At 34.9% G+C, this 27,744-nt stretch overlaps 1 protein-coding gene across 2 annotated transcripts in view; it reads left to right on the forward strand.

The window, feature by feature from the left end:
- The window catches only part of RAP1B (RAP1B, member of RAS oncogene family), a 42,476-nt gene extending 15,557 nt beyond the window's left edge, over window positions 1–26,919 (forward strand). The window contains exons 2-9 of one of the 2 annotated variants that reach the window (XM_069489894.1): window positions 10,112–10,230; window positions 17,459–17,540; window positions 18,457–18,525; window positions 20,026–20,082; window positions 20,992–21,132; window positions 22,871–23,014; window positions 23,700–23,816; window positions 25,638–26,919. In XM_069489894.1, the coding sequence (XP_069345995.1) occupies window positions 17,484–17,540; window positions 18,457–18,525; window positions 20,026–20,082; window positions 20,992–21,132; window positions 22,871–23,014; window positions 23,700–23,786 (555 nt within the window). In that variant the 5' untranslated portion in view covers window positions 10,112–10,230; window positions 17,459–17,483 and the 3' untranslated portion in view covers window positions 23,787–23,816; window positions 25,638–26,919. The remainder of the gene's footprint in view (window positions 1–10,111; window positions 10,231–17,458; window positions 17,541–18,456; window positions 18,526–20,025; window positions 20,083–20,991; window positions 21,133–22,870; window positions 23,015–23,699; window positions 23,817–25,637) is intronic. The other variant, XM_069489893.1, reaches the window with a different exon arrangement.
- The last annotated feature ends 825 nt before the right edge of the window (window positions 26,920–27,744 follow it).

Here is a 27,744-nt window from a genome sequence, read left to right on the forward strand (position 1 = left end):
CAGAGTAGTTGTGACTATAGGCGTGGGCCACCACACCCAGCTGATTTTTAAATTAATTTTTTTTTTTTTTTTTTTTTTTAGAGACAGAGTCTGCAGTGTTGCCCAGGTTGGTCTCAAATTCCTGTCCTCAGGCAATCCCTCCTGCCTCAGCCTCCCAAGATATACTGGGGACCAACCTTGTAATAGGTGTTCCTTGTAATACTATTTTGTCATCCTGATGAATGACCTTAAACAACTGAATCTGTTTACTAAATGAATAAGGTGCCTGGCACAGAGAGATACTGAATGAATGTTATAAAAATAAGTGCTATCAGCTATGCCAGAACCAAAATAAGATGACAGTCCTAGATATTTAAAATATTCTATAGGAGTTTTCAGATGTTTTTAGAGTTAAAACCCTGTTTGTCCTTCCCCTAAACCACAGTAACCATTGATAATTGAGAACTGTACTGTTTATTTTGAGTCTAAATTGGTCTCAAAATCATTCTCAGCACTGCACTCATTATAATGGCCACTAATATTTTGAGTTCATGTCTGAGGTAAAACCCATTTCACCAGTGAATTAATGGGCAAGATCTATCCTTGTTGTCCCTTCCAAGCTCTATCTATCCTGTAGGGCAGGTGTTACCAAACTTTTTCTGTAAAGGGGCAGATAATAAATATTTTAGGCCTTGTTAGCCATATCATCTTGGTCATAACCATTGAGCTCTGCCATTGTAGCCTGAAGGCAATCATAGACAATATACAACAAATGAACATAAAACTTTATGAGTGAGGTTGTGTTCCTACAAAACTTTATTTATCAGAAACAGGTAGCAGATGGGATTTGGCCTGAGAGCTGTAGTTTACCAGCCTCCGCTCTAGGGCAACAAACTGGTTTTGATTCATTTAATAATTGTCTTCTGTATTCCTAGGCACTGTGTTAAGTTTTAGTTATGCAGCAGTGAACATTACACATGGTCCCAGGCCATGAGGTATTTAAGCCTTAACTGAATATTTCATTTATGCACTTCAGGAAAAAACATGGCCTGCCCCATGCATCTACCTTATCTGTCAGTAAATGTGAGATCTTAGGCAAATACCCTGAGTGTCATGTTGTGTGGTAGTGGTATAACTAAAAGTAACCTCAGTATACTTTAGCTGTTAGATGCTGTAGTATCAAAGTTAACATCCTGTTATGAAAAATAGGGAACCCCAGGGTGCCCTGGGTTTCTGAGGGGAGCCCACAGCCACCCTTAAAAAATTTTAAAAAGAAAAAATAATAAGGAAAAAAATAGAGAACCAAAGATGTGTGCACCTGGTATCTACACTGGCTGCACATAGCAGATACTTAATATCCATACAGTGTTGTTGAATAAAGCTGAAGTTACCAATTGTCTGAATTAACCTTATGTCAGTTTCTTGCAGTTTGTTTCTTGTATATGGTATACTGTTTCTGACCTCTTAGTTTTGGTTTTCACCAGTTTAATATAGGACTTGTTGTAAACCAACTCTTGCTTTTTAAAAGCAGACCACATGTTAATCATATTTTAATAAAATGCTTAACGTTCCTAGATGTATTATCCAGCCTTCTACTGTTAGAACTCCTTTTGTTAATTTAAAAGTACCTTTAGTTTTCTCAACCTTGGTATGTTTCTCTTCAAAATGTTGAGTATTGTTGCTTACTAAATGAGTCAAAGCTTTTGACCAGTACTCAGAGATCTTACTGTAGACTCATGCTATTTTTATTTTCCTACTCCTCTGTGCCTTGTGATCCAGTCAGACTGCTTTCTGCTATATTCTAATTATATTCTCACATTATGCTGCCTGTTGTGCCTTTGCTTTCACTTTTCTTATCCCTGGTATGTTCTTTCCTATTGAGATGCTGTAACTTTTTTTGATTTGTCACCTTCTTCATAAATCTGTTCCTGATCACTCCATCTGAACTCCCTTAGTATTTTGTGCTTCTCATGATTTTTTCCATATTTTTATGTCTCATCTTTTCCTACAAAATTGTAAGCTTTCTTTCTTTCTTTTTTTTTTTTTTGTTGTTGTTGTTGTTGTTTTTTGGTTTTTTTTTGACAGAGTCTCACTCTGTTGCCCAGGCTAGAGCACCATGGCATCAGCCTAGCTCACAGCAACCTCAAACTCCTGGGCTTAAGCGATCCTACTGTCTCAGCCTCCCAAGTAGCTGGGACTACAGGCATGCGCCACCATGCCCGGCAAATTTTTTCTGTATATGTTTTTAGTTGTCCGGCTAATTTCTTTCTATTTTTTTAGTAGAGACGGGGTCTCGCTCTTGCTCAGGCTGGTCTCGAACTCCTGAGCTCAAACAATCCTCCCGCCTCGGCCTCCCAGAGTGCTGGGATTACAGGTGTGAGCCACTGCACCCGGCCTAATTTTAAGCTTCTTGAGAGCAAGTATGTTTTGTTCATCTTTAAGATTATGAGACATGAGAAGAAGCAAATTCTTATCAAGGTGTATTTCACCTAGAATGACCAACCATCCTGGTTTGCCCATGACTGAGGATTTCCTGGGACATGAAACTTTCAGTGCTTAAACTGGGTTGGTCACCCTGATTCCACTTTGACATAGCCATCTCCTTTGCATATCACTGCTTTAGAGCAGTTTTGAGGAAGTGTAGTAAATAGTGGGTAACCAGGTGGTGGTTATGTTTAGTGGAAGGGGAATGTTGAGGTCACTTGGGCTTTCATTTATTTATTTTCTGATACACTTATTTTGGACAGACATTTCTTTAATGTTCAAATGAAAATACAGTACAGAAGTTTATTTGTTCATTCATCTATTTAGGGATATATTTGTGTACGACACATCTTCTCGGTCTTATCTGAAGGTGTTGCTACTCAAAATTTTTAATTAGAAATTGCATAATCTATCAGATGATTAGTTCTTTATTTGAATGTATTCTATTAGATATAGTAAAATCTGAAGTAGCCTGAAAATTTCCTCTTAGTTCCCTTTAAAGTAATTTAACCTTTGGTCATAGGTTTACAGAGACTGTTTCTAAAGAAATGAATAGTCTGTGTGTAGTCATTCTTTGCTAGAATTAGCTTTTGCATGTTTTCATGTTGTGTAAATCAGAGAACCCTACAGTGAGACCTCTCTTTAATAGCAAGTATATAACTTATACTTAGGCTACCAATACTCCTTGCACATTTTGTCAGAAAATAAGCCATAGTACAACATAAGCTCTTCTGGGACATGCAGTAAAACAATCAGCCATTTAAAATATTAGTGCTTTATACCAAAAAGGGCATTAAAGAACTGATTCCTCCCATTTTATAATGATCAAATTTTAATATTCCCATGGTGCTGTGTGGCCTCATGTTGACTAAAAGTAAGCTCTTCTGGCATGGTTTGCTTGGCTGTTAACCCTCTCATTTTTATAAGAACATGAATAGAGTCCCTTTTGATGTTATTTTAGCTCTTTATGGTTCTTTCTGCTAGTTTATAATATTTGCCAGCTTATGCAGTGTGTTCTTTGATTCCTCTGTGAACTCCTGGACCACATTGTTATAGAAAACTTACTTGTGCCTTTAAAGCAAGTGTATCCAACATTATATTCATGTATAGAAATGTAAAGATCCGATTCAGGTGTTGAAAAAGCTTGAGAAGACCAAAAAATGGGAAATTTTAAGTTTAAAAAAAAAATAGTGTTCTTTTCACAAGAGGAGGGACTCTGCTTTCTTTATTTGTGGTAGTTTTTCGTTAATTTTTAGTTGACACAGTTTCTTTTTGGAATAGATCCTAGGAGAATGTGGAGTAAACACTTGTAGTGGTATGACCATAACAGTAGTATCTATTTATTTCTAGAGAAATTAGGAATAGGATGTGAGATGCTTACTCTCGTTTTTTACAAAAGAGGAAAAGGAACAAGACCAAAGATTATGGACATTGTGTGGGCAAATTATTTTTATATGTTGTGGTTCATTGTACGATACAAGCTAGTCACTGAGGGGGTAGAGTTTGTGTGTCTTTTTTTTAAGAGACAGAGTCTCTGTCACCCTGGCTAGGGTGCAGTGGCTCAATCATAGCTCACTGTAACCTTGACCTCTTGGGTCCAGACAATCCTCCCGCCTCAGCCTCCTGAGTAGCTAGAACTATAAGTGTGCACCACCACACCATGCTAATTTTTAAAAATTTTTTTGTAGAGACAGTGTCTCGCTGTGTTGCTCAGGCTGGTCCTGAACTCCTGGCCTCAAGCCATCATCCCACCTTGGCCTCCCAAAGCACCGGGATTACAGGCATGAGCCACCACTCCCGGCCCTTTAGTCACTGAGTGTTTTATACTGAGAAACTCACTAAGAAAGGTTTTTGGTTTTATGCATATGCAATATTAATATTTTCTGTTTATATTTCTATTTCTCACAAGCTGAGGAAAACCCCACCAAAGTTCATTTGCTGACACCTTACAAGTAAAACTATAAAACCTTAAAATGGAGATTTGTAATCACTAAAATAAAGCCCTCTTCCCCCATACCTCTACCTATGCCCCCATCCCCTCATGCACTCATGGCTTGATGACTGCCATCATGCTAATCTTTTTTTCCCAGAATGCCCTCATCTCCCAGTGAACTCCCTTGTTCCCTTAAAATATCTGCTTAATGATTGATATATCCACTGATCTGGTTTAAATACTCACTTATGAAGCCTTACCTGACGTTTCTTTATAGGCAGACAGTTGTTTTGTGCATCCACAGCAAGAACTTTGTTCTATAGACCCTGCTTGATGGTGAGCTAACACAGTGCAAACACTATAAACATTTTAATGTATAGGCTAGGTGTGGTCGCTCACACTGGTAATGCCAGCACTTTGGGAGGCTGAGGCAGGAAGATCACTTGAGGCCAGGAGTTTTGAGACCAGCCTGGGAAACATAGCAAGACCCCCATCTCTACAAAAAAAAAAAAAATTAAAAATTAGCCAAGCATGGTGGCTTGCGCATGTAGTCCTAGCTACTCAGGAGGCTGAGGCAGAAAGATTGCACGAGCCCAAGAGTTCTAGGTTACAGTGAGCTGTGATTGTGCCACTATACTCCAGGCTAGGCGACAGAGTGAGACCCTATCTTTTTTTTTTTTTTTTTTTTTAAGGCATTTTATTGTATAAAACCAGCAAAGTGACTTCTGGGCTTTAAAGGCCACTGAACTACAGTTATTGTATTTGTTTTTCCTCACATTTCTGGGACTCTCCACTTCTTTGTAACAATTAAAACTAACAAATCTGGTCATTGAAATTGAAGTGTATAGCAGATTAATGTTTTCCCTTCATATGTGCCTCCTTTGAGAAATAATGAGGGCCATGATAAAGTAGTGAAGAGGCGAGAACGCACTTGGTTCCAGAGATACCAAGGTAGAATGGAGGAAACTCAGTAATGGGGTAAAGAGAAAAGAATAAATGACAACTCCCAGATATACAGTTTGCTATTAAAATAATATGCTATTGAAGTTTTTTTGGTGTTTCGAACAGTGTAAATAGCGAGATGTGATTTTTATTTTTTTATTTTTTGAGACAGAGTCTCACTCTGTTGCCCAGGCTAGAGTGCCGTGGTGTCAGCCTAGCTCACAGCAACCTCAAACTCCTGGGCTCAAGCAATCCGCCTGCCTCAGCCTCCCGAGTAGCTGGGACTACAGGCATGTGCCACCATGCCCAGCTAATTTTTTATATATATATTTTTAGCTGTCCAAATAATTTCTTTCTATTTTTAGTAGAGACGGGGTCTCGCTCTTGCTCAGGCTGGTCTCGAACTCCTGAGCTTAAACAATCCTCCCACCTCAGCCTCCCAGAGTGCTGGGATGACAGGTGTGGGCCACCATGCCTGGCCAAGATGTGATTTTTAAAAACAACAAATTAACATTTACTGACTGCTTATTATGTGTTACTCGTTGTGTTAAATATTTTGCATAGGATGTTATTTCATTTGAATCTTAAAAACTCAAAGACGTTAGATATTCTCATTCCCATTTTCAGATGAGGAAATGAGGCACAGAGAAGTTAAAATAACATGACCCAAGGTCACTCAGTTAATACTTCCAACTCAGCAGATCAGATCTAAGGCCCATACTGAGTCAGTATGCATGCCTGTAGAATTCACAGCTAGTTTCAAATGGGGCGGGGGTGGAAAAACTGACATTAGTTTTTAGGACACATCCAGCGAATTCTTGGGAGTAGAGGAGAGTTCTACACAAATACAACCTATTTGGAAAGATCTGATAGGAGCTAATAAGGTGATCTTGAGCCCACAGTATTTCTTCTTGCCTGCTTTTGAAACATTGTTGGTCTCTCCATTTTTTTTAAATCATTTAACTACTTTGTCATCTATTGACTCAGCTGAGAAATCTATTAAGAAACAGGTTCTTCTGCATTTGTCAGATTATTGATGAATTGTTATACTCTAGTTAATATACTCTCTGATACATGATCAACTACTGAACTGAAAGGTAACTACAGAAATAAAACTAGAAAATATAACCTTAAATTACATGTCAAATTATGTCATTGAATATTTCAGTGAAAGAGTTGATGTGATTAATTGAAATAAACTTTAATTTACTAGAAATATTAATTCATGAAAAGGGCAAGAGAAAAATTTTTTCCTATTTGAGGCATTATAAATAGGTCAGAATAGGGAAAATGCAATAAGCAGTTTGATAGTCTGTCTAGATTTAGAAATCCTGTTCACAGAGAAGACCTTTCTTGGCAGAATCATTTAGTAAGATTGAGAATATTTTCCATTTTTCCTCATTATAGGAGAGGGAGACTACTCAGAAAGTAAATATGATAAGCGGTATTCCTTTTAACAGCCTTCTGTTTATTTTGTAGTTTTAAGTTTTATTTTTAAAAGAGGGTATGAGAGATAGTGTTTGGACCTCTTATTTTTTTCCTTCAAAAATAATTTTTAAATATGCTCAGAAGTTTTGAATTCTGTCATTGTATCCAACAAATTAGTACCGGGTCCTTCTGATAGTTGAATTAATTAATTTTGTTTGGGAGTGAGAAGAGGAGATAGTGATCCTCTTTAGCTGTTAAAAACTACTTTGGGAGTTGGAGACGGAAAGGAGAAATCAAGTATCTTCTCTTCCAGAAAGTCTTCAGTGGGAGAGCAGTAATGTCATTTGACTTAAGGAACCAGTAGTTAAGTGTTTTTACTTAGCCCTTTCTTTATAATTTAAGATCATGGAATTTCAAATGGGGAGCAGGGGGTGGTGGTGGTGAGTGTTGTAGCTAATCAACTTGAGGAGAGGATAACTGCTTGTCTGGAAAATTTTTATTTTGACTATTGTTATGTGGAGACCCTTTGAAATATTTTAACAGAAAGAAATTATGCTTTTTAAATGTTACCACTTACATTTATTATTGAGATTTAAAGAATAAATCAGATTATCACGTTAAATGCAGTTGTCTCTGGAACCCATAAGTTGTTGGTTTTAACACTATTCCTGCTCTAGGGCATTCATTATCATTTCTACTGAGTTGTATGTAATCTTATACAGGAGGGCAAGTATAAGAATTGTTTTGTTTGTTTGTTTGTTTCTGGAAATGAATTTTTTTTAGAGTTGGGGTCTTGCTGTGTTTGCCCAGGCTGAAGTACAGCAGCTCAATCACAGCTTGCTGCAACCTCAAATACCTGGGGCTCAGGCGATCCTCCTGCCTCAGCCTCCCAAAGTGCTGGGGCTACAGGCATGAGCCACCATACCTGGCCTGGAAATGAATTATTAGTCTTTAGTCTTTTATTCTGCAAACATTTCTAGACCACATAGTGGACACCAAAATAAATAAGGGCCACACTGCAGCTGGTTGATGACAGTAATGATTAATATTTAAGGCTTTTATCAACAATGTACATTCTTATTTGATCTATCCATCAACCCTGTGTAGTCTGTATTGTCATTGTCCATATTTTACAGATTAAGACACTAGCTTAGAAATAAGTGACCACCCTGTGGTAAATTACATCGAGAGTTCTGGGTCTCCTTATTTCCAGATTTCATGGTTTGCCACCCTGGGTTGCAAAGATGATACAGTATTTACTTTTATGTATATAAGGAAAAACTAAGTTTGGTCCTCAAACTAGCCATATAACTTCTTTATTTAATGACAGTAAACTGGCCTCACTTCGTTAAGGAAGTCTGTAATGTCAGTTATTTGTTTGGTTTCATCTTCTTAAAATATAGAATTGCTCTATTCATTTAAACATAGGTCCATCATTTTTTTTAAAAAGATGAGTCAATTTATTTGCTTTTCAAGGTAATCTTGGATTCAGAGTTTTTCAAAGTAACCTTGGATTTAATTTTGTTACTAGGTTAATACAAAGTTTTCTTAATGCTGTTGGTCTGCTGTGTTAGATTTTATGCTGGATAGGGTTGAAGCAGTCTTTAAAGATAATCTATTACTGGCTTTAATGTGTTGTTTTGTTTGTTTTTAGAGACAGAGTTTAGCTCTGTCACTCAGTAGAGTGCAGTGGTGTGATCATAGCTCACTGTAACCTTGAACCCCTGGGCTCAAGCAAACCTCTTGTCTCAGCCTCTTGAGTAGCTAGGGCTATAGGCACACACCACCACACTCAGCTAAATTTGTTTTTTTATTATTTTTTGTGGAGACAGGGTCTTGCTGTGTTGCCCAGGCTAGTTTTGAACTCCTGGCCTAAAGTAATCCTGCTGCCTCAGCCTCTAAAAGAGCTAGGATCACAAGCATGAACCACCATGCCCAGCGGCCTTAATGTTTTATGGTACTGTCTGGTGACATTGGATTCTCAACTCTGTTTTTTGTGTATTTGGTATATAACCTTTTTCTCTGTAGCTACTTCTTTTATTTTACTTCCCAATCTTAATCCCCATAACCAATTTGGATAATCTCTTATAGTCAATCTCTTTATCTGGAGTGATAATTTAAGAGAAGTATATTTCCTGAGAGAGTACCTCATGCCCATGCCCTAATCTTAAATTAGTTAGAAAGAAGGCTTTCACTGCATGAAGTGTCTTGGACTTGCCAGGGGGTAGAAGAAAATGTGGAAGGACTTTGCACCTTGCCTTGGTTGAGTGCCTAGTATTCTTCATGGATTTTCTCAGTTGTGCACAGACTATGAATGGGGAGATTGTCTTATATTACTAATACTTTTCACCCACTTTTTCAATCTATATTATTTTTGAAAAATAATGATTCTAAGATAACTATGATATCAAGCCACTATCATGAAGTTTGAGAAAGAATATATTATCATTAAATTTTATTTTCAAAGCAGAGTTTTGTGTCTTTTTATAGTAATTAAAGAGAAGGAATATAACATTAAAATGCTTTTGAAGTTCCATCTATATTTAATTTTTCCAAACCTGCTATATGTACCAATATAATAATAATACATTTTAGAACTGTAAGGGGGGACCTTAGGGATCATTTAGTTCAAAAGTCAAAAACTACTGGCCCGGAGTCCAAATCTCCATCTCTCAATTTGATTTTGTTGGTTTCTACAATATTCATAATTTTTAGAATTCAGATGACTTTATCTATATAGCATTCACTCTCCACTTCTGTGGTCCCCAGGCCTCAGATGGTACTAGTCCATGGCCTGTTAGGAACTGGGCTGCACAGCAGGAAGTGAGCAGTGGGCAAGCAAGAGAAGTTTCATCTGTATTTACAGCTGCTCCCATCGCTGGCATCACTGCCTGAGCTCCGCCTCCTGTCAGATGAGCAGTGACATTAGATTCTCATAGGATCTTGAACCCTACTATAAACTGCACGTGCAAGGGATCTAGGTTGCACACTCCTTATGAGCATCTAAGGTCTAATGATCTGAGGTGGTGATGCTAGCACTGGAGAGCAGCTGCAAATACAGATTATTTTTAGCAGAGAGGTTTGACTGCACAATAAATGTAATGTGCTTGAATCATTCCCAAATCATCATCCCGCCCCCAACCCAGTCTGTGGAAAAATTGTCTTCCATGAAACTGGTCCCTGGTACCAAAAAGATTAGGGACCACTGCTCTGCTTGACCACAATCCACACTGTTACCTAATAACACCTTGCTGCTTCAGGCTTTTACATGCTTACCTGATGTAAGCTGATGCAAAGTATCTGAGTGTTCATTGTTTTCCCTGTCCTTCATTCTGTCATTTACAGACAAGGAACCTGAAACTAAAAATTAAGTGTCAAGTCCAACAGAGCTTAAAGGAAAAATAAAGAGTGAGTGATTTACCTCAAGATACACAACTTTTTAAATAGAGCTTCTTAAATCCAAGGTAATGTTACTTTCTGTAGTTTGTTGTCTCCTCTTAGAAAACAGTTCAAGATAGTATATAATCAAGTCCTAAAGTATTTGGTACAGCCTGTCAGAAACAAGACCCATTACTGTGGGCTGAGATAGTGCAAGAATACTTCAGAGTATATATACTGGTCAGGAACACCCTGTCCAGATCTATGTTATTCTTCCTATACAGTGGGGGAAAAGACATAAATATCCTTCCATAAAGCATTGGTAATGGAAGTCGCTTAATTGCATTTTGTACATATTGAAAAACAGTACTTAGACCAACTACATTTAGACTCCTCCAGAAATCCCATTTATGCCCCTATGTGCAGAGGAAGAAGGAGCATCAAAGCTCTCTGGTGGATCCTAGGTGAATCTCGAATTCCCAAATCCAAATTTAGTTTCAGCCACAAATTAATTGGCATGTCACCCCACCAAAGATGATTTTAAAATACTCAGCAGAGCAAAGCCTAATGGTGGAGTCTTCCGTTGAAAATAGGATTTAATATCAATCCATTGACAGGACTCTTGGCTACTGAACTATATGTATAGTACTTTTACCTTCACAGAAGTCTTTCATGACCATCCTGTATAAAACAATCCATCTAGTCCTACACTCTGTCTCCTTTACTTTGCTTTGTTTTTTCCTCCATACTGCTTATCACACCTGACATATTTTATGACTTTGTTTTCTACCTTCTAGATTATAAATTCTGAGGACAGAGTCTTTTATTCACTGCTTTATTCTCACTGCCTAGAGTAGTGCCTAACTCAGCATATATTTATTGATGTTGGATATTGAATGCTATATTATAGTAAGTCTTCGTAGAAGTTATTGCTTCCTAGATTTTATTTTGTGGTTATCAGATTCTAGCACAGTTTTTGGAACACAGAGTATGTCCTCAGTAAATGCCAACACTAAGTAAATATCCAAGAATTGTGGTTTTTAAATATATTTATTGTTATGCTTTTTAATTTCTCTGATTTTTAGAATTACTCTTTTAGTTCGTAATTGGGATCAGTAATATCTACATTTGAATCTTACTTAGGGCTTATTAATGAAGAATGTTACAGGCAATTCAGAATGGTGGATAGTTATTTGCATTTGGATGTGTGCTTTAATGTAGTAAATACATTTAGACTGAAACTTTACTAAATTTTTATTTGATTCATAATTCTTCAGGGTTTTCTTCTCACTCAGGATCATGGTACTGATTGTTTTATAGTTTTTTTGAAAATGCCAGTTATTAATTTCTGATTGAAATAGTATCTTAGGTAAATTCACTGAACTTAATGTAGAGTATGATTGTGTCTGTTTTCTTCCACTTTCATTTCAAGCGTTTATGAAGAAGCCACTTACAGTGGCTGTAAGCAGTGTAAGCAGTCCTTATAAACCTGACTTTGTAAGGAGCCCTAGGTTTTGGTTCTTATCTTTCCATGTCTTTTCTGTGGTTTGTTCTGAAACTAAAATTAACTTCTTAAATTGTTAAAAAGAACCAATGTAAGCAAAGCTACAGTCTGTAGAGTAAACGGAGAACATTGTAAAAGTAATAATAAAACAACTTTTAAATGCATGAGTAGGGTATCTAAGTATTTTGCAAGAAATAGCAACGTCTAAGATCTGTCCATTACTTTCGTTGATCAGGTTGGTTGTAGTCTTGCAAATTTTAGGTGACCTACATAACTAACAAATTAGGAATCTTTAAATGTAAATGACATAATAATACTAAAAATTACCCCACAAATTTTATTCAAAGATAAATAACAGAAATATTTATGCATTTGAAAATTAGTGTAGAAAATACTTTAACAGTAGTAAAATTTTCAGTGTTGTGGTAGTTGTCTTTAGAAATTTAATTGATTCTCCCGTAATCTTAGCTTATATTGGAGAGACAATGTGAATCATGCTCTCTATTTATAATTGTATAAGTGCCTGCTTGTTGTAGAAGTTGTATTTTTTGCCGTTGAAGTATGTGCCTTATAGTGGCACTATTGATAACACTCCTCAATTAATTTTGCATATATGCTGTATTCTTTCTAATCAACCAGGGAAAGTGAGCATCTGGGAGTTCTTCATTAGTTAATATAATTGGTTATTTCATAGATTAAAGCTTGGTACAAACTTACTGTATTTGCAGACTAATGAGTTCATAGGTATATTATTGTTAACTAGCAGATAACTTCCAATTGCATCCAGTTTTACAGATAAATGCCATTGTTTACAAGGAATATATGAAGAGAGCACATGAAAACCAACAAATTCTTATCACCTGTATTATAATAGAAATTCAAACTAGAATGTTTTACCATAGACCAAGAGCACCATAATTTTAGGCACAATGTTTAACAGGTATATCACATTGTTGACATAGCTTCATTTAACTTTTTCTGATGGTATTGCTTTAAATTTTCTGAAGGTTGTTAATTCTAAAATTTTTTTCAGAGTAGATTTTTCAGTTGACTATAAAATAGTGTTATTTGCTCTTTCAGACTCTTCTCTTTAAATAGTAGTTGATGGCAATAATACCTCCTAGTAGTCAGAACTCTGTTAATTTCGAAATACCAGGTACCCTAATACTACTCTATTTTCTTTTTTGTCTGTTTTGTTTTTTAAGGATACAGAAATACCAATACTCACATTGGTATTTATCAGAATTTAAGTAAAAATATATTCGTTGTTTGGTCCATGTAAGGAAATATTGGCAAAAGATTAATGAAAGATAATGATTCAGTTGTATTGCTCTCTTATCAGTATTCCTTGTTAGAAAGCTGCTTCTTGGTAAGTTAGATGCATTTTGTCACTATGTTTTAAGATTTGAAAGTCTTTATTGTGTCCTTATCATATTTCTCTACTTCAAAATTTGAAATATTTTAGATTTTCTTTGACCATTGGGCTTTATGTTCAATAATTCTTCTTGGTTGAGTTATTAAAATTAAAACACAAATTGATAAGCATTATTTATAACATCCCCAAACTGGAAACAACCCAAATTTTCATCAGCTGGTATGAATGAATAAAGAACATGTCATATATCATACAATAGGTATATTTTTAATCAATAATGAATAAAAGGAACAAATTACTGATACATGTAGTAATATGATTGAACCTGACTCATGCTAACAAATAATACTCATTCATGGACAAATGAAGCAACTGGGGAAAAGAATCCCAACTATCCCATTGTGAAGTTCAATTTCTACAACCACCTCAGCCACCTTTATTTGTGAAACAAGGAAATAAAGGCATACTTGTCTTAAGAAAAAAGAAAGGCACTTTCAACAAATGTGGACTTTGTATGTTCAATATCTTTAAATGGTGGTTTTTATGTTGATTCAATCAGTTGTGTTTTCGGGTTTTGGTGAATTTATGCAGTGTGTAGCCATCGCTACAACCAGTTTCAGAACACTTCCATCATCACCAAAAGATTTCCCACGACTATATATGTAGTCAGTCCCACTCCCACCCCTCGGTGGAGAAAGGGTGGGGAATTGTTGGGGGTGCTCATGTTTCCCTTGGAGCAGCATTGTCAGACAGATTTTGGATCTTTGTACTTAACATTACTTAGTAAATGTGAAACGTTAGTTCTTCCTGTGACTATTCTGTTTGCGTTTTGTAGAAGTATTCTCATCCATATGCCTTCATTTCTTAGAAAATGAAGACCTTTTGTTTTGTTTTGTTTTTCTAGTTTATTTACTTCATAAGACTAAAAATCTCTACCATTGTAGATTTTCTAAATTACCAATTTTCCATTTTAAGTTTCCTATTTCAGATCTGAGCCCATTTACCAAAAAAAGGGACATGTCTCCCTTTACCTCAGCTCTTGGGTCTATGCCAGAATATTTTTGAAAGTTTCCTGAAGTCAATTTTTATTTTGTTTCTTATTGAATCATTTTTATTTTGTTTACAATTTTGATTCTTGACCAATCTACTCCTAAGAAAGACTTCTCAAATAGTGTATTTCCTAAATAGGTTCTTGTTCTCTGAAGGTCGGTTTTTAAAATAGGTTATTTAATTCTTCAGGTTTTTCCTATCCTGCTGCTTTTAACCATTTTCTTGTATTGGGGGGCCTACTAATTAAATTGGTATAGATCTGGTATTCCAGAATACTAAGTGTCTAACAAATTCCAGAATTCTGCAGCAAATTTCTGTCAGTCTTCCTCAGATTTAGGAAAATCCTTAAAGTATGACCTTGACCTAAATTCCAGACCAGGGTTTAAATTCAAGTTCTATAGATCTGCCTTCTACCCTAGCACTTCAAAGAGGCTATTATATGAGATAATTGTTCCTTTCCTAAAAAAAAAAAAAAAAAGAAAGAAAGGTAGTTCATTTCACAGGTAAGAGGAAGAAGCAGAAGGAATAGAAGGGTTATGTGGGTAATGTAAATAGAATGATTCAAGGAGGGTGGGTTTCTGAAGATTTGAGCAGGGGAAAACTAAATAGAGACTGTCTTGGTCATTTTGTTTCAAGGCCCCCAAAATAACAACTGAAATTGATTATTGGATGGTATTTTGTCTCATTTTTTTCTGTAGTTATAGTTCCTCTTAAAGGTATTATTTATGGCATATCCAAAGTTGGCTATATGTCCAGTTGTTAAGTCACAGTTTTTGTCATTTACCAATGTAAGTGCAAGAGTTAAGGTTATATTGGGGGTTTATAAAAGACACAGGCATTCTGAGAGAAGGTTGTCACTTTGACAATGTAAAGCCATGACAAGAAAGAGATGGCTACAGTCAAGAAAGGGTATTGGGTAATCAATTGGGAAAAAGTTGGAACTTATCTGGGTGATAGAAGTGTTTTAAATCTTAATGGGGGGTATGTTTATAGATTACATGGATGTTGGTATATATTAAAACTCACTTAACTATAATGCTTAAGATCAGCATGTTTCACTAGATGTAAAGTATTCCTAAATAAAAATGATTTGAATGCTTAAAAAAAAATTTTAGGGGGGAGGGTGAGAAATAAAAAACCTATTAGATACAATGTACACTATTCTGGGGATGGGCACACTAAAAACCCTGACTTCAGCATTATGCAATTCATCCATGTAACAAGAACAGTGGTACTGCCTAATATTTTGAAATAAAAATAATTTAAAAAAATTTTTAAACAAATATGTTCTTATAAAACATTCTTAGGTTTCCTGACCTTGCATACATTAGGAAGGGGCCATATAACCAACAGCCCCACATTTAACTTTATAATGTAGATTAAACAAAAATGAGTATCTTTGTAAGTCAATAAGATTGTGATTGCCATCATGAAGGCTTTGTAGGTAACTACACATAAAGTTTGATCAGTCACTTACTTTTGCCTCAGTTGGTCATTGGTTTTACTTACCATCAACCTTGAGTGCTTGGGACCAGCTTGAATTGGACTGGAGAATTACTGGGCCCAGCCTCCATCCATTCCCTATAGAACACTCCCTTATTCAATAAATAGAAACAAGACAGCCCAGGACAAAAAAAACACTAAACACATGAGAGAAAACTTTTCACAAATAGATGAATAGAACCAAGCAAGTAGCTGAAGAATTAAACTAATGGCAAAAGAATTTACCAAATAGTACAACTCAAAGTCAAAACCAGAGGGCCTTATACAAAGACCTACTTGGTTACAAATTTTGGTTGGCTAACAAAATTAATTCAGCAATGTGAGCTCAAGGAACCAAATTAGTACTGCCATCATTTGTTAAGACTGATTCATCTCATAGCAAATTTAAAGAATAAACAAAAGTTGGGCATAAGAACCATTCAGTATACTGGTTTGTCTAAAGATTCCTTGGAATGATGCCAAATGAGGGTCTTAAATGAAACTGTGAAAGTATGAGAAATAACATTTAATATCTGAAAAAACCCACAAAGTTGAAGTTATTTGATTACTTAAAGAAAAAGCTATTCTGGTTAGATAGTGCCTCCCCTGAACAGAACAGACTACTAGCTTCACAGGGTTTCTGGGAATTAGGAAGTTCAAAGATTGACAAACTTTTAAAGGCAGAAGTGAGTTAATGTTAGCTGTAGAAACACTTTGACTCAAATGAGTCAGTTGCTTGGTTGACACTCAGATTTGTGTGTTCATTGAAGTGAGTCCAGTTCTTGACTGACTGACTTTCAGAAGTAAGGGGCAATCACTAATTGGTTAGTTTGCAGCATAGCATATTCGCTGAGGCTGATGCAATTTGTTTAAACCAGTTCTAGTAGTTACTTGCTACCATGATTTAAAAACTCATTTCTTGATTAAGAAAATTTAAAACCTGTTCTGGTGGCTACTGACCACTTAGCTTTTTCTAGGAATGTGAGACTTTTTATTCATATGTAATCCCCCACCCTGAAAACTTCTAGGACCTTCTGTGTATCTCTACACTGAAATTTCATAGTGATAAGCTTTGGTGTGGGTTGTTTCTTTTTGGTTTTATTTTGTTTTGATTTCTATTATTTCATCATATTAAACACTCACTAGAATTTTTCAGTCTTGAAATTGATATTTGGTCTTCTGCTTCCTTCCTCTGCCAATTTATTTACATTTGCCATTCATCTATCCAGGGGTTGGCCAGATAGTAAATATTTAGGCTTTGTGGACCAGATGGCCTGTGTTGTAACTACTTTGCTGTTACAACATAGAGGAAGCTATAGACAATACACAAATTAATGGGTATGGCTGTGTTTCAGTAAAACTTTATGTAACAAAGTAGGTGATAGGCCAGATTTGTTTTCACACCTCTGTCCTATCCCATTTATCTTTCTAGGACATTAGCTTTATGAGGGCAGGGATTTTTGTCTGTTTTGTTCATGGGGTATATATCCTGCACTCAGTAAGCATTCAGCTACTTGTGGTTCATGGTTTCAGGTGGTGCATAGTATATTTATATTTGTTTCCTGTTCTTGTTCTGGGGTGGTTTCTGAGAAAGGAATGTAGGCATGTCTGTCACTGTCTTCTTACGACCAGTAGAATACTCTTTGTGATATTTTTTCGGTTCCCCTTTTTTCCCCTTAATATTTTATTCTTAAGTTAGGGTTGAAAGTCATATCTATAATTCTCTACTTCCCTTCTACCTCTGAGCATCCTTTAGTAAGTCTATTTATAGAGCACTTCATATTAGTGTTGTATAATAGTCATTTTTAAATAAATCTACTTTCCTGAATGCCTTATTTATATAAGAAGCACGTGAACACAGAGACTTTACTTACAATCTTTTTTTTTTTTTTTCTTTAATAAGGTACTAAGTTTGACAGGTTTGCATCATGCGTGAGTATAAGCTAGTCGTTCTTGGCTCAGGAGGTGTTGGAAAGTCTGCTCTGGTAAGTCATTCTTACTGTTCCTAAGCTTTTCACTCCAAGGCATTCTTTTTCTGTTGAGTTTTAGGTTTTGATTATTTGTCTTTATTGAAGTGAAATCCCATAATGACTTTAGAAGCAATATCATATTTTGCTTGTAATTTTACTGAAATTTAATTATATCTGGGTGGATCATATTCTCTCTGGAACATTGGTTCTAGACTGGCATGAGGTACGCCAGAACATAGTTTGGGCTAAGCAGAGAGAGTGAAAGCATATAAATATGTGTCTGTTTGCATTTTAGAGCCAAGTAGTAATGAATTTTGGTCTTTATTCCTGTGAGTAGGCTTATACTATATATTGTATGTTAGAAAACATCAAAGCTTATAAAAAGTCTTTTTTAAATAATTAACCTTTGTCCAGTATTAAATTATTTTAATGGCCATGTTTTCTGCATCAAGGAATAGTATAGCAAGAATTCAGACACAACGTGGTGGTGGGGGTTTGGGAAGGAGAGAAACTTAGGGAAAGTAACTTGATGACTAGTTCAGAGTTTAGCGAAGCCCCACAAGAAGATAGATTGACCTTCTCTTTCTCCCTGGTGAGATAAACCATCTTACTTGACCACTTAGAGGGCCATCTAATTAAAATTCAAGTTTGAACCCTTAAGCCTGAAGCAGACATTTAACATTTTTAGAATGTATGATCTCTAAACTTAGAATTACCAATAAGGAGCGTATATAGTGACTATTAATTTTTGGGTTTTTTAAGAAAAGCAAGCTTTCTGAGATAATTTTCTCACCAAAATCATTTATTCAAATGTAGTATTGGTTATTTTCTGTCCTCAGTGTTATAATGACCTATGTGAAATCCATAGTTTAAAATGTACAAATTTGAATTTTTTTCTTTAGAAGTATAATGATATGTTAATTTTTTTCAGACTGTACAATTTGTTCAAGGAATTTTTGTTGAAAAATATGATCCTACGATAGAAGATTCTTATAGAAAGGTATATATTACTTTAGAAGGCTATTCTTTTGATTTTAATGTAAATGTTTGTTTTTAGCTTTATAATTATTGAATGTTGTATACAAAGTAGCAGGAGGAAGCAGAGTTAATTCATAAAATTAATGGGAAGAGTTCACACTTGATTATTTTCTGGCATCTCATGCTTACCAGTTTAGGAAAATCATAAATACTCATAAACACAGAGTCACACATTCACAGAATTGTGTTTATCCTAACCCCAAAATTGTAATTGAGACACAAACCTTAAAGCAGACCATCCATTTCAAGTGGTAGCCCCATGTTTCCCCCTAGAAAGACTGATACTTTCAAGCTCCCATCTTTTTAACCTAGAGATAGGCACACAGAAGTCTTCCTAAACGTCCTACTTACTAACCCCTTGAGAAAGTGCCACTGCTCACCTGCTTATCTGAAATGCTTGGAACTAGAAGTGTTTCAGATTTCAGATTTTTTTGGATTTTTGGAATATTTGCATAGACATAATATCTTAGGGACGGGGCCCAAGTCTAAACACAGAATTTTATTTATGTTTCATATACACTTCGTCCACATAGTCTAGAGGTAATTTTATACAATATTTTTAATGATTTTGTGCATGAAACAAAGTTTTGACTGCTGCCTCACGAGCTCTGGTTTGGAATTTTCTACTTTTGGCATCATGTTCCATGTGTGGCTCAAAAAGCTTCAGATTTTGGAGCATTTCAGATTTTCGGATTAGGGATGCTCATCCTGCAAAAAGTTGAATTCCTGTGTCCACTAACAGCATTTGACAATAAAACAGCGTGCAGTAAGGAGAGAGCTGTCTTCCCACCTTTAGGTAGCAGCTAGCCTAGCCTGCTGTTGTACAAATACTGTATTTCCATTCCTTGCTCTGTGTCCACAGTCTACAAAAATCTGGAAACTCCTTCCTGCACTCCAGCTGTGAAGCAATATTAATCTGTTCTTTCTACATCTAATTCTAAATAATTTCTTTCCCTAGGATATATTAGGTGGAAATGGGTAGCAAGGATATGTGTGAAATTTATTTAATATCTATGGCACTGCTTGCTTGCTACCAGAATTGTTGTTCCAGTATGGTGAGGGGATATAGTTATCTAGAGAAATGAGGTATTTTATATCTAAAGTATTATGGGAATGTTAAAATAGACAGAATTACTTCTGATATTGCTGGTTTTATTTATTTGAGCAATTTTAAAAGTATTCTCTAGAAATAAGTGCTGAGTGATTCATATTGAAACTGGATCCTACAGGTATCCTTGTGTTGACTTGAGAACACATGGCTTTTGAACCTAGTATACAATTTGGGGGTCTGTGCACCTTGATTACTTAGCTGTTTTTCCTCCTGTTTTGTTAAAGTATTGCTTGACATTATCTTGTAAAGTTACTGTAATCTATGTCTCTGTTTATGATTTATTAGCTTTTGTGTATTTTAAGGTGCCTTATGTACATAAAAAATGAAGGTGTATTTTAATTTTTCTCACAGCAAGTTGAAGTAGATGCACAACAGTGTATGCTTGAAATCTTGGATACTGCAGGAACGGTATGTAAAACAAAGTACAAAGTATATATAGTTTGTACAATATCGACTTAATAAATGCTAATACTGGATAGACAGATATTAGGCGAGCTTATTTAAAAGTACTACTTGCTTTAAATGTTAAACCTGTTTTTCTTATTCTCTTGAATTCTGCTCTTTTTATATTGCACTTTGTGATTTACAGAGGGTCAGTTATTGAAAAATTAATTAGAAGATTTGTTAGGAAAATTTTCAGTCTCACTAGTACTTTTAAAACAATATATTACCATATTGCAAATAATGTGGAAAATTCTTGGGCCTACATTCATTCCTCAGGAACTGTGTGAAGTATTTTGATTGTTTCCTCCTTCAGAGTATTAATAAACAAACTAGCTTTATTAGATACTTGGGGGTGAAGGGAAGATTTATTCTGGGTGTGTGGTATTCATTCAGCTAGTATTTGAGTATCTGATATGTGCCAGGCACTCTGTTCTTACCCTCAAATGCTCAACAGTCTAGTGAAGGAGAAGTGTGGGAAAGTGACATAATATGTGCTGTGTGTAAGCATGCTGATGGACCCCTTCAGAACTAGAGCATGTGAGCTAGCTGTAACTTGAGGATACGATTGGAGTGCTTGCTCTACACATTATGATGCGTTAAAAAACTGCCTTTAAGTAGCTTTGGGGGACAGAATATTTCTGTTCCACTTGAGTATATTTGTTGTATATAAATCTACTCTGTGTTATTTTTAAATATATTTCTTAAAATATCAGTTTTTCAAATATTATCTTACTATGGACTGTACTTTTAAGAAGTGTTACATAATACTACAGTATTCTTCATTGAGCTATAATTATTATAGACTTTGAAAATTACCAAATTAACTGCCAAAATATTTCTTGTTTTTTAATGTTCCTTTCTTTTCTATTGTAGGAACAATTTACAGCAATGAGGGATTTATACATGAAAAATGGACAAGGCTTTGCATTAGTTTATTCCATCACAGCACAGTCCACATTTAATGACTTGCAAGATCTGAGAGAACAGATTCTTCGAGTTAAAGACACTGATGATGTGAGCTTACTCTTTAACAAATATATTTTATTTCAAAATGTTTATTATAATGACAACCAGTTTTAAGGCTTAAATTTAAACTCAGTTTAAAGTTCATGTATGGGAGGGGTTGTTTTTCAAAAGCTTTGTCCTTAAAAGTCAAAAATGTATCTTTAACAATTATACATGTTTTCAAATATAGATCATGTGGAAAGTGAGAAAAATCCCTCCTTTTCCATTATCCTGTGAAAATACCCTTCCTTTTTTTAAAACATGCATTTGGTGGAAGAGATGTGGGAGGCAAATGTTCCTAATTGAATGATGATCTGGCCACATTTCTGATAGTTTTAAGAGCCTTTTTAACAAGAATCAGACATTCAAATGAACATACTCAAGCAACATTGGCAAAAGGAGCATAATGATTTTAAAAGGAAGGCATCAAATACGTTAGATTTTAACATTAATTTAGGTGCCCTTTCAGAGTGTACCATAATGGAGTTTAATCCCATATGAAACATCAAAAAGATTATTTCTTATACTATATATGGCAGTGATTCTCAAACTTGATCTTGCATCAGAATCACCTGTAAGACTGGTTAAAACATAGATTTCTGAGCCCAGCCCCCAGAGTTCCTAATTCTATAGGGCTGGAGGGCCTGAGAATTTGCATTTCTAACAAGTTTCCAGGTGGTGTTGATGATGCTAATCTGTATATTACACTTTACGGTGGCACTAAGTTTAATTGTAGCAATAGCAAATATTGTGAGAACTGGGAGACACCCATGGTAAATGCTGCCGTTTTCTGGACTTTTGAAACAAGGGAATTTTGAGGGACCCTACATATTTACAACAACCTCAGTGAGCATTTTTCAATTAGTAAATCTGTTTTCTTTTGTCTCTGGTTACTACCATAGTTTTCTTCTAGCAGTTCTATTAAACAAGTATTTGTTAAATGCCTAATAATAAACTCTGTATCTACTCCTAAAAAGCCAAAATTATTTTCCAGTTGAGATTTTTTCCAAAAATGCTTTGGAAAACCAATTATTAAATGGTTAATAGTGGTTTTGTAAAGTAAGTTTTGTTTTTCCCTATAGTATTCCTTTAATTAAAATTATAAACTTCACATATATTCAACTACATGATGCCATTAATAAGTGGTCTTGATTTTAGTAAATTAAGTTGATTTAATTTTTGGCTTTTTAATATAAGACTATATGAGAAACTAAAAATTCTACTTTAGATGCTTTCCAAATTTCTCCTTTTTGTGTTGTGCAGTTGAGAATGCTTATTTGATAAATGCATGTTGAAAAACCAGAAACTTGAAGTTGATTCACACCCTTTAGAGAAACATTTTTAAATGGTGAAGTATATTGGCTTTTCACACTAACACCCTCTTGTACTTCCTTTTTAAAAGGTTGTATGTTTTTGCTTACTATAATTAGTTATAAGTCCATTATGATATAATTTTAAGGCTTTTTTCCCCTCTTTTATAAGTAGATCATAGCTTGTATCTTTTTCTCTTTTGGCAGTGGAGATAACTGACAGTATAATTGACATGCAAGTCCGTACTTTGTATCTTACAAATTAACGTTGTTAAGGCTTTCATATTTTAACTAAATTTTATTATACATTAATTTAGCATTTTTATTTGGCATTATATATGAAAAGTAATCATTGGGCTTGCCTCTTAAAATTTTCTTATTTGAATTTGTATAGCATATTTACTTACTTATTTTTACCCTCACAAATGTATTTTTAGGTTCCAATGATTCTGGTCGGTAATAAGTGTGACTTGGAAGATGAAAGAGTTGTAGGAAAGGAACAAGGTCAAAATCTAGCAAGACAATGGAACAACTGTGCATTCTTAGAATCTTCTGCAAAATCAAAAATAAATGTTAATGAGGTATGGTCAAATATACTTAAGCTCTTCATTTGGAATATAACATTCAAAATTAATGGAAAAAATGTGTATGTATTACACAACCCCAAGTTAATATGTACTCAGAATGATATATTGATCTCATAGGCAAAGAAAATCTTTAAGTTAAATATATGCATGTAGCAAATAAGCAATGGTACTATTTCAGTCTCTTTATTAAATGCTAGTACAGTGAAATTTACCATGAAAAAGGGAGACTGGACAGAAAAGATAGGGATAGAGAAGACATTAAATCTTCAGCTATCTGAAGGATGTTATGTGAAAGATAGGGACTAAAATTGAAAAAAGTCACGCATGGTTCTTGAAGGAGCTTAAAGTCATGTTACAGAATAAAAACACATAAAAAGATTTGAAGAAGAGTAAAGGATTCTTTTCTTTGCGTAATTAACTAAGATAAGATCTCCGCAGCTCTTTAAACTAGGTATTTAAGAACAACTTTAACCATCCTCCAATGTAAAGAAACAAAAAAGAACTTGGCAGGTGGCAGTAAAATACCTGGTTTTACTCTCATTCCTTAACTGAACAGAAATAGTTGCTTTTGGGGAATTCATTTATATTGATAGAAATCACTAGTTTTTCATTCTACTTTTTCATTTTTTGTTTTGGGGGTTTTTCTTCTGTAAATTAAAAAAAATTAATATGCTTGCAGATCTTTTATGACCTAGTGCGGCAAATTAACAGAAAAACTCCAGTGCCTGGGAAGCCTCGCAAAAAGTCATCATGTCAGCTACTTTAATATACAAAATGCATCGTAGCTCTGAGCCAGGTATGTTAATTTATCTTTCCTCTAACTTTTAATCACTCAGCTTCATTAAGGGCACTCTTGTCATGAAACCAAGTATAGAATTTTTTTGGTTCTAAAAAATAAATGGTTACTTTCTTTTCAGTATATGTATGAGTTAGTATGATAGCCTATTAAAATAATTGTTTCATTTACCTATTATCATAAGATATTCCACACAAGTGAATATTCTAAACAAGTTCTTTCATTATATACTTATGCCCTAATGGTACATTGGTTGGTGCTGGCAGTACAGTGGTGGATAAGAACAACCTTCTCTCCTTGCCTTTTAATTAGCTTAAGCTAATTAAGGTGTACTGAAAGAAACAATTAATTACAAAAAGTGATAAATACTGTGATAGGATAAATCCAACATAGTACTACTAATAAAAACCCCTGACACATTTACCATGTGCCAGGCAATCTTAAATACTGTCTGTATATTAATTGAATTCTCACATATGCCTATGAGGCAAGAACTATATTATTCCCATATTACAGATGAGGGAACTGTGGCACAGAAAGATTGTCACTTGTTCAAGCCCTGCAGTTAGTAAAGGAGGGCCAGAATTTGAATAGGCAGGCTGGTCCCTGAGACCATGCTTAGCCACTATGCTATTATGGGTACTGTAGGAGCATGTAATTGGGGCACCAGACCTGTCAAATGTGGACTAAGGATTCAGGGAAAGTGTCAGTAAGAGCCATCTAAGCTGAGAACTGTAGGACAAGTAGAAATTAGCTATGTTGGGTATGAAGAGTTCCCAGAGAGAACCACAAATACAACCCAGAGATGAGATAGCAAAGGAGAACTGAGCATGCATTTTTATGTAGGTTTTGAAAACAATCGTATTAAATGAGGTTAATACTTATCAAGCAATGAGATCAATGCCTGGCACAACATAAACTGTCAACTATCAGCTGTTTGCTCTTTGCCAGTGATAATGGTTTCCTATTCAGTTGTTAAACCTTTTATTTATTGTATATTTATCCTTGAGAACTTCTGACATTTGTGACTCTGCTTGCTTGTATGTTATATGACCCCATACTACCATAGCACTTTGATACTGTATCTTTTTAGAACTTTTGTCAGTATCCTCCATTTAGGACTTTCTGTTTATATCCTTTCATTCTAACATCCTCTCATTCCTGACCACATGCCCATTCTTAGCAGCACACATGTGCCTGAGCTCACACACTCCCATCTGTCCTTTCCAATTTGTTACATTCAGTCTGTTAGGATGTAGAAAACTAGATTGCAAACCTCATTCAGACTCAGAATGAGGACCTAAAGTCCTAGGCATTTGTGAAAATTGTTTCGGCAGCCATGTCTATACTAACAACCCTTCTGGAGCTTGTAACAAGTCTGATCCCCAGAAAAACAATAAAAAAGGAAACTTTTTTAGCCCAGTAATGTAAGTAGAAAATTATCCATAAGTATTTAATAGACAGTCTTGATTTTACTTACTTTATATCACTCACAAATTTTTTTTAAACTTCATATGTGATTTTAGTATAATACCATCATTTTCTGACAACCATCTTAAAGTTAAATTTTTTTTTTCTTTTTAATCTTTGGAAGTTAATGCACAAAAATTTGCATAAAGGTACCTCATCTTTTGGAAATGAAAAGATGAAAATGCCTGCCATAAATTGTAGTACATTGCCATGATGTGATGACTAGAACAAGAGCCTGTATTGTATTCATTTCTAACACTTTAAGACTGCTGTCTTACTGTTTCCTTTGGATCTTTAGTGTACTCTTTCCAACCCATGTTTTCAATTAGTTTATCTTTTTCCTTTTGACAGGTCTGAAGAACTGTTGCCCAATTCAACAGTGCCAGCATTCCAACTTTGTTAAACCTACCAACATCTTAAATGGACTTTCCTGTGGTGGTACCCTTTAAGAGGCGGATGAAAGCTACTATATCAGTTTGCACATTCTAATCACTTTCCAGTATCACAAGAGAGATTTTTACTTATATAATAGTCCTAGAGTATGCAGCTGGTAAAACCAGAGGCTACATCCAGTATTACTGCTAAGAGACATTCTTCATCCACCAATGTTATACATGTATAAAAATGGTGTACTGTATACTTTAACATGCCCCACTTTGTATTGGAGAGTACAATAATGTAAATCCTAAAAGCACCACTATTTTAGCATAATAAAAGAAAGTCCAAAGAGCTCCTATATAGACTACTCCAGATAACTTCGCTTCTTTGATACTTGTAGCTTATTGTAATTTTTTTTAAGAAATTCAAGGTCATTATCATTGTATTGTACAAAATAAGCGCTTTGATTAACACAGCTGTATAGTTTTTTTAATTTTTAAAAAACCTGTGGAGACAGTGATCTTGTCTTTAAAATATGATAGTCCTTTCAGTATAATGTCTTAGATTAAAGACGTTGCCTTTAATATCTGTTGGGAAGGAAATGTCCAGACTTTTCAAATCTCTTATTATGTTTTCTTTTTTGTTTACATAGGGAACAATGTTTATAGTTGTGTGTACAGTGGGGGTCTACAACAAGAAGTGTATATTTTCAAACAATTTTTTAATGATTTAACAATTTTTGTAAATCATTTTCAGGCTTCTGCAGCTGTAGATTCTCACTGTGAATCCCTTGCTTGCTCATGCATAAGTGTATTTGCAATACCAAATATACAGGTTTAGTATTTTTGCCTGTTAGTGATTGTTTCACATGTGTAACGTTTTGGTTGAGATGTTAAATGGTGGACGAGTACTGTGGATGTGAATGTGGGAAGTAATTTTAATCATGTGTAATTGGTCACAAGGCCTAATTTGCAGTAACTATTGCTGTTTTATTTAACAATGCCTTGTTGCTTTGTATGCATTAACGTTTGGATGTAAAGATTGTGTGTCTATCCAACAGGGAGCCACAGTATTTAAATTGACCAACCTAATGTTACAACTACTTTGAGGTGGCCAAATGTAAACTAAAAGCCTTAATTAAAGTGGTGCAATTTTGTATAACTTAGCATCAGTAGTTCAATAAATTTGGATTGCCATGCAAGGGCTTGCATTATAATTACTTGCCACTTTGAATGTGTTTTGTGTAATGTTTTAACAGTGCTAGTATTTAAATAAATATGGGTTAACTTCTTTTTAAATCTAATAGGTGCGTTTTACACAGTGTGGTGTGGTTTCATAATTTAACATTTGAGCAAGCCAGACGTATTCATTAATTACAGGAATGATGAGTGAAAAATGTCAGGATTTTTTTTTCTAGTATTGTTTGAATATCTACATAATGACCTTTTGAACTTCTCCTTGAGAAAGAATTTTGTAAATCAAGCAATATTACTTATGAACAGATGCATTCAGTAGCTTATTGAGGTAAAGGAGAAAGGATTGAAAATACTTTGACAGATGTTACACCTTGGATTTTTTTTTATATAGGATGAAGTTATACTTAGAATATTATGGTTATAAAAATCTTTGACATGGACTCAAAGTACTACTATTTTTAGGGAACAGGTCTTTGTCTTATGTGTGCTGTAATTCAATTCTTCTGTGAAATTTGTAAAGAACTCTTAAACTTTTTCAAGCTATTTGCCAGCCACTGGAGCAACTAATTTGTGATACTGTGTAATTTAGGGGTGTGTCCTAATACCCTAAATACATGCTATTTGGGACATTTAAAGGCTTCCATTTTAACAAGGAAAAAAAGGTCTTATTCCTTACTTATTTAACAGAGTTTCATGTATTAAAGGGTCTAAAGAAAAAATGTTCTTCCAGAAGCTGCACTTAACTACGAGTTTTGGCAGAGTTTTGGTTTTATTTATCCTCATTTGGGGAAAAATTAAGCCCCAAAAAGATACAACTATGGAGCGCTGAAATCACTTAAAGTTACTATGTCCTGTTACATACATTGAGGGCACCACCATTAATT

Source organism: Eulemur rufifrons, chromosome 16 (assembly GCF_041146395.1).
Source record: "Eulemur rufifrons isolate Redbay chromosome 16, OSU_ERuf_1, whole genome shotgun sequence".
NCBI lineage: Eukaryota > Metazoa > Chordata > Mammalia > Primates > Lemuridae > Eulemur > Eulemur rufifrons.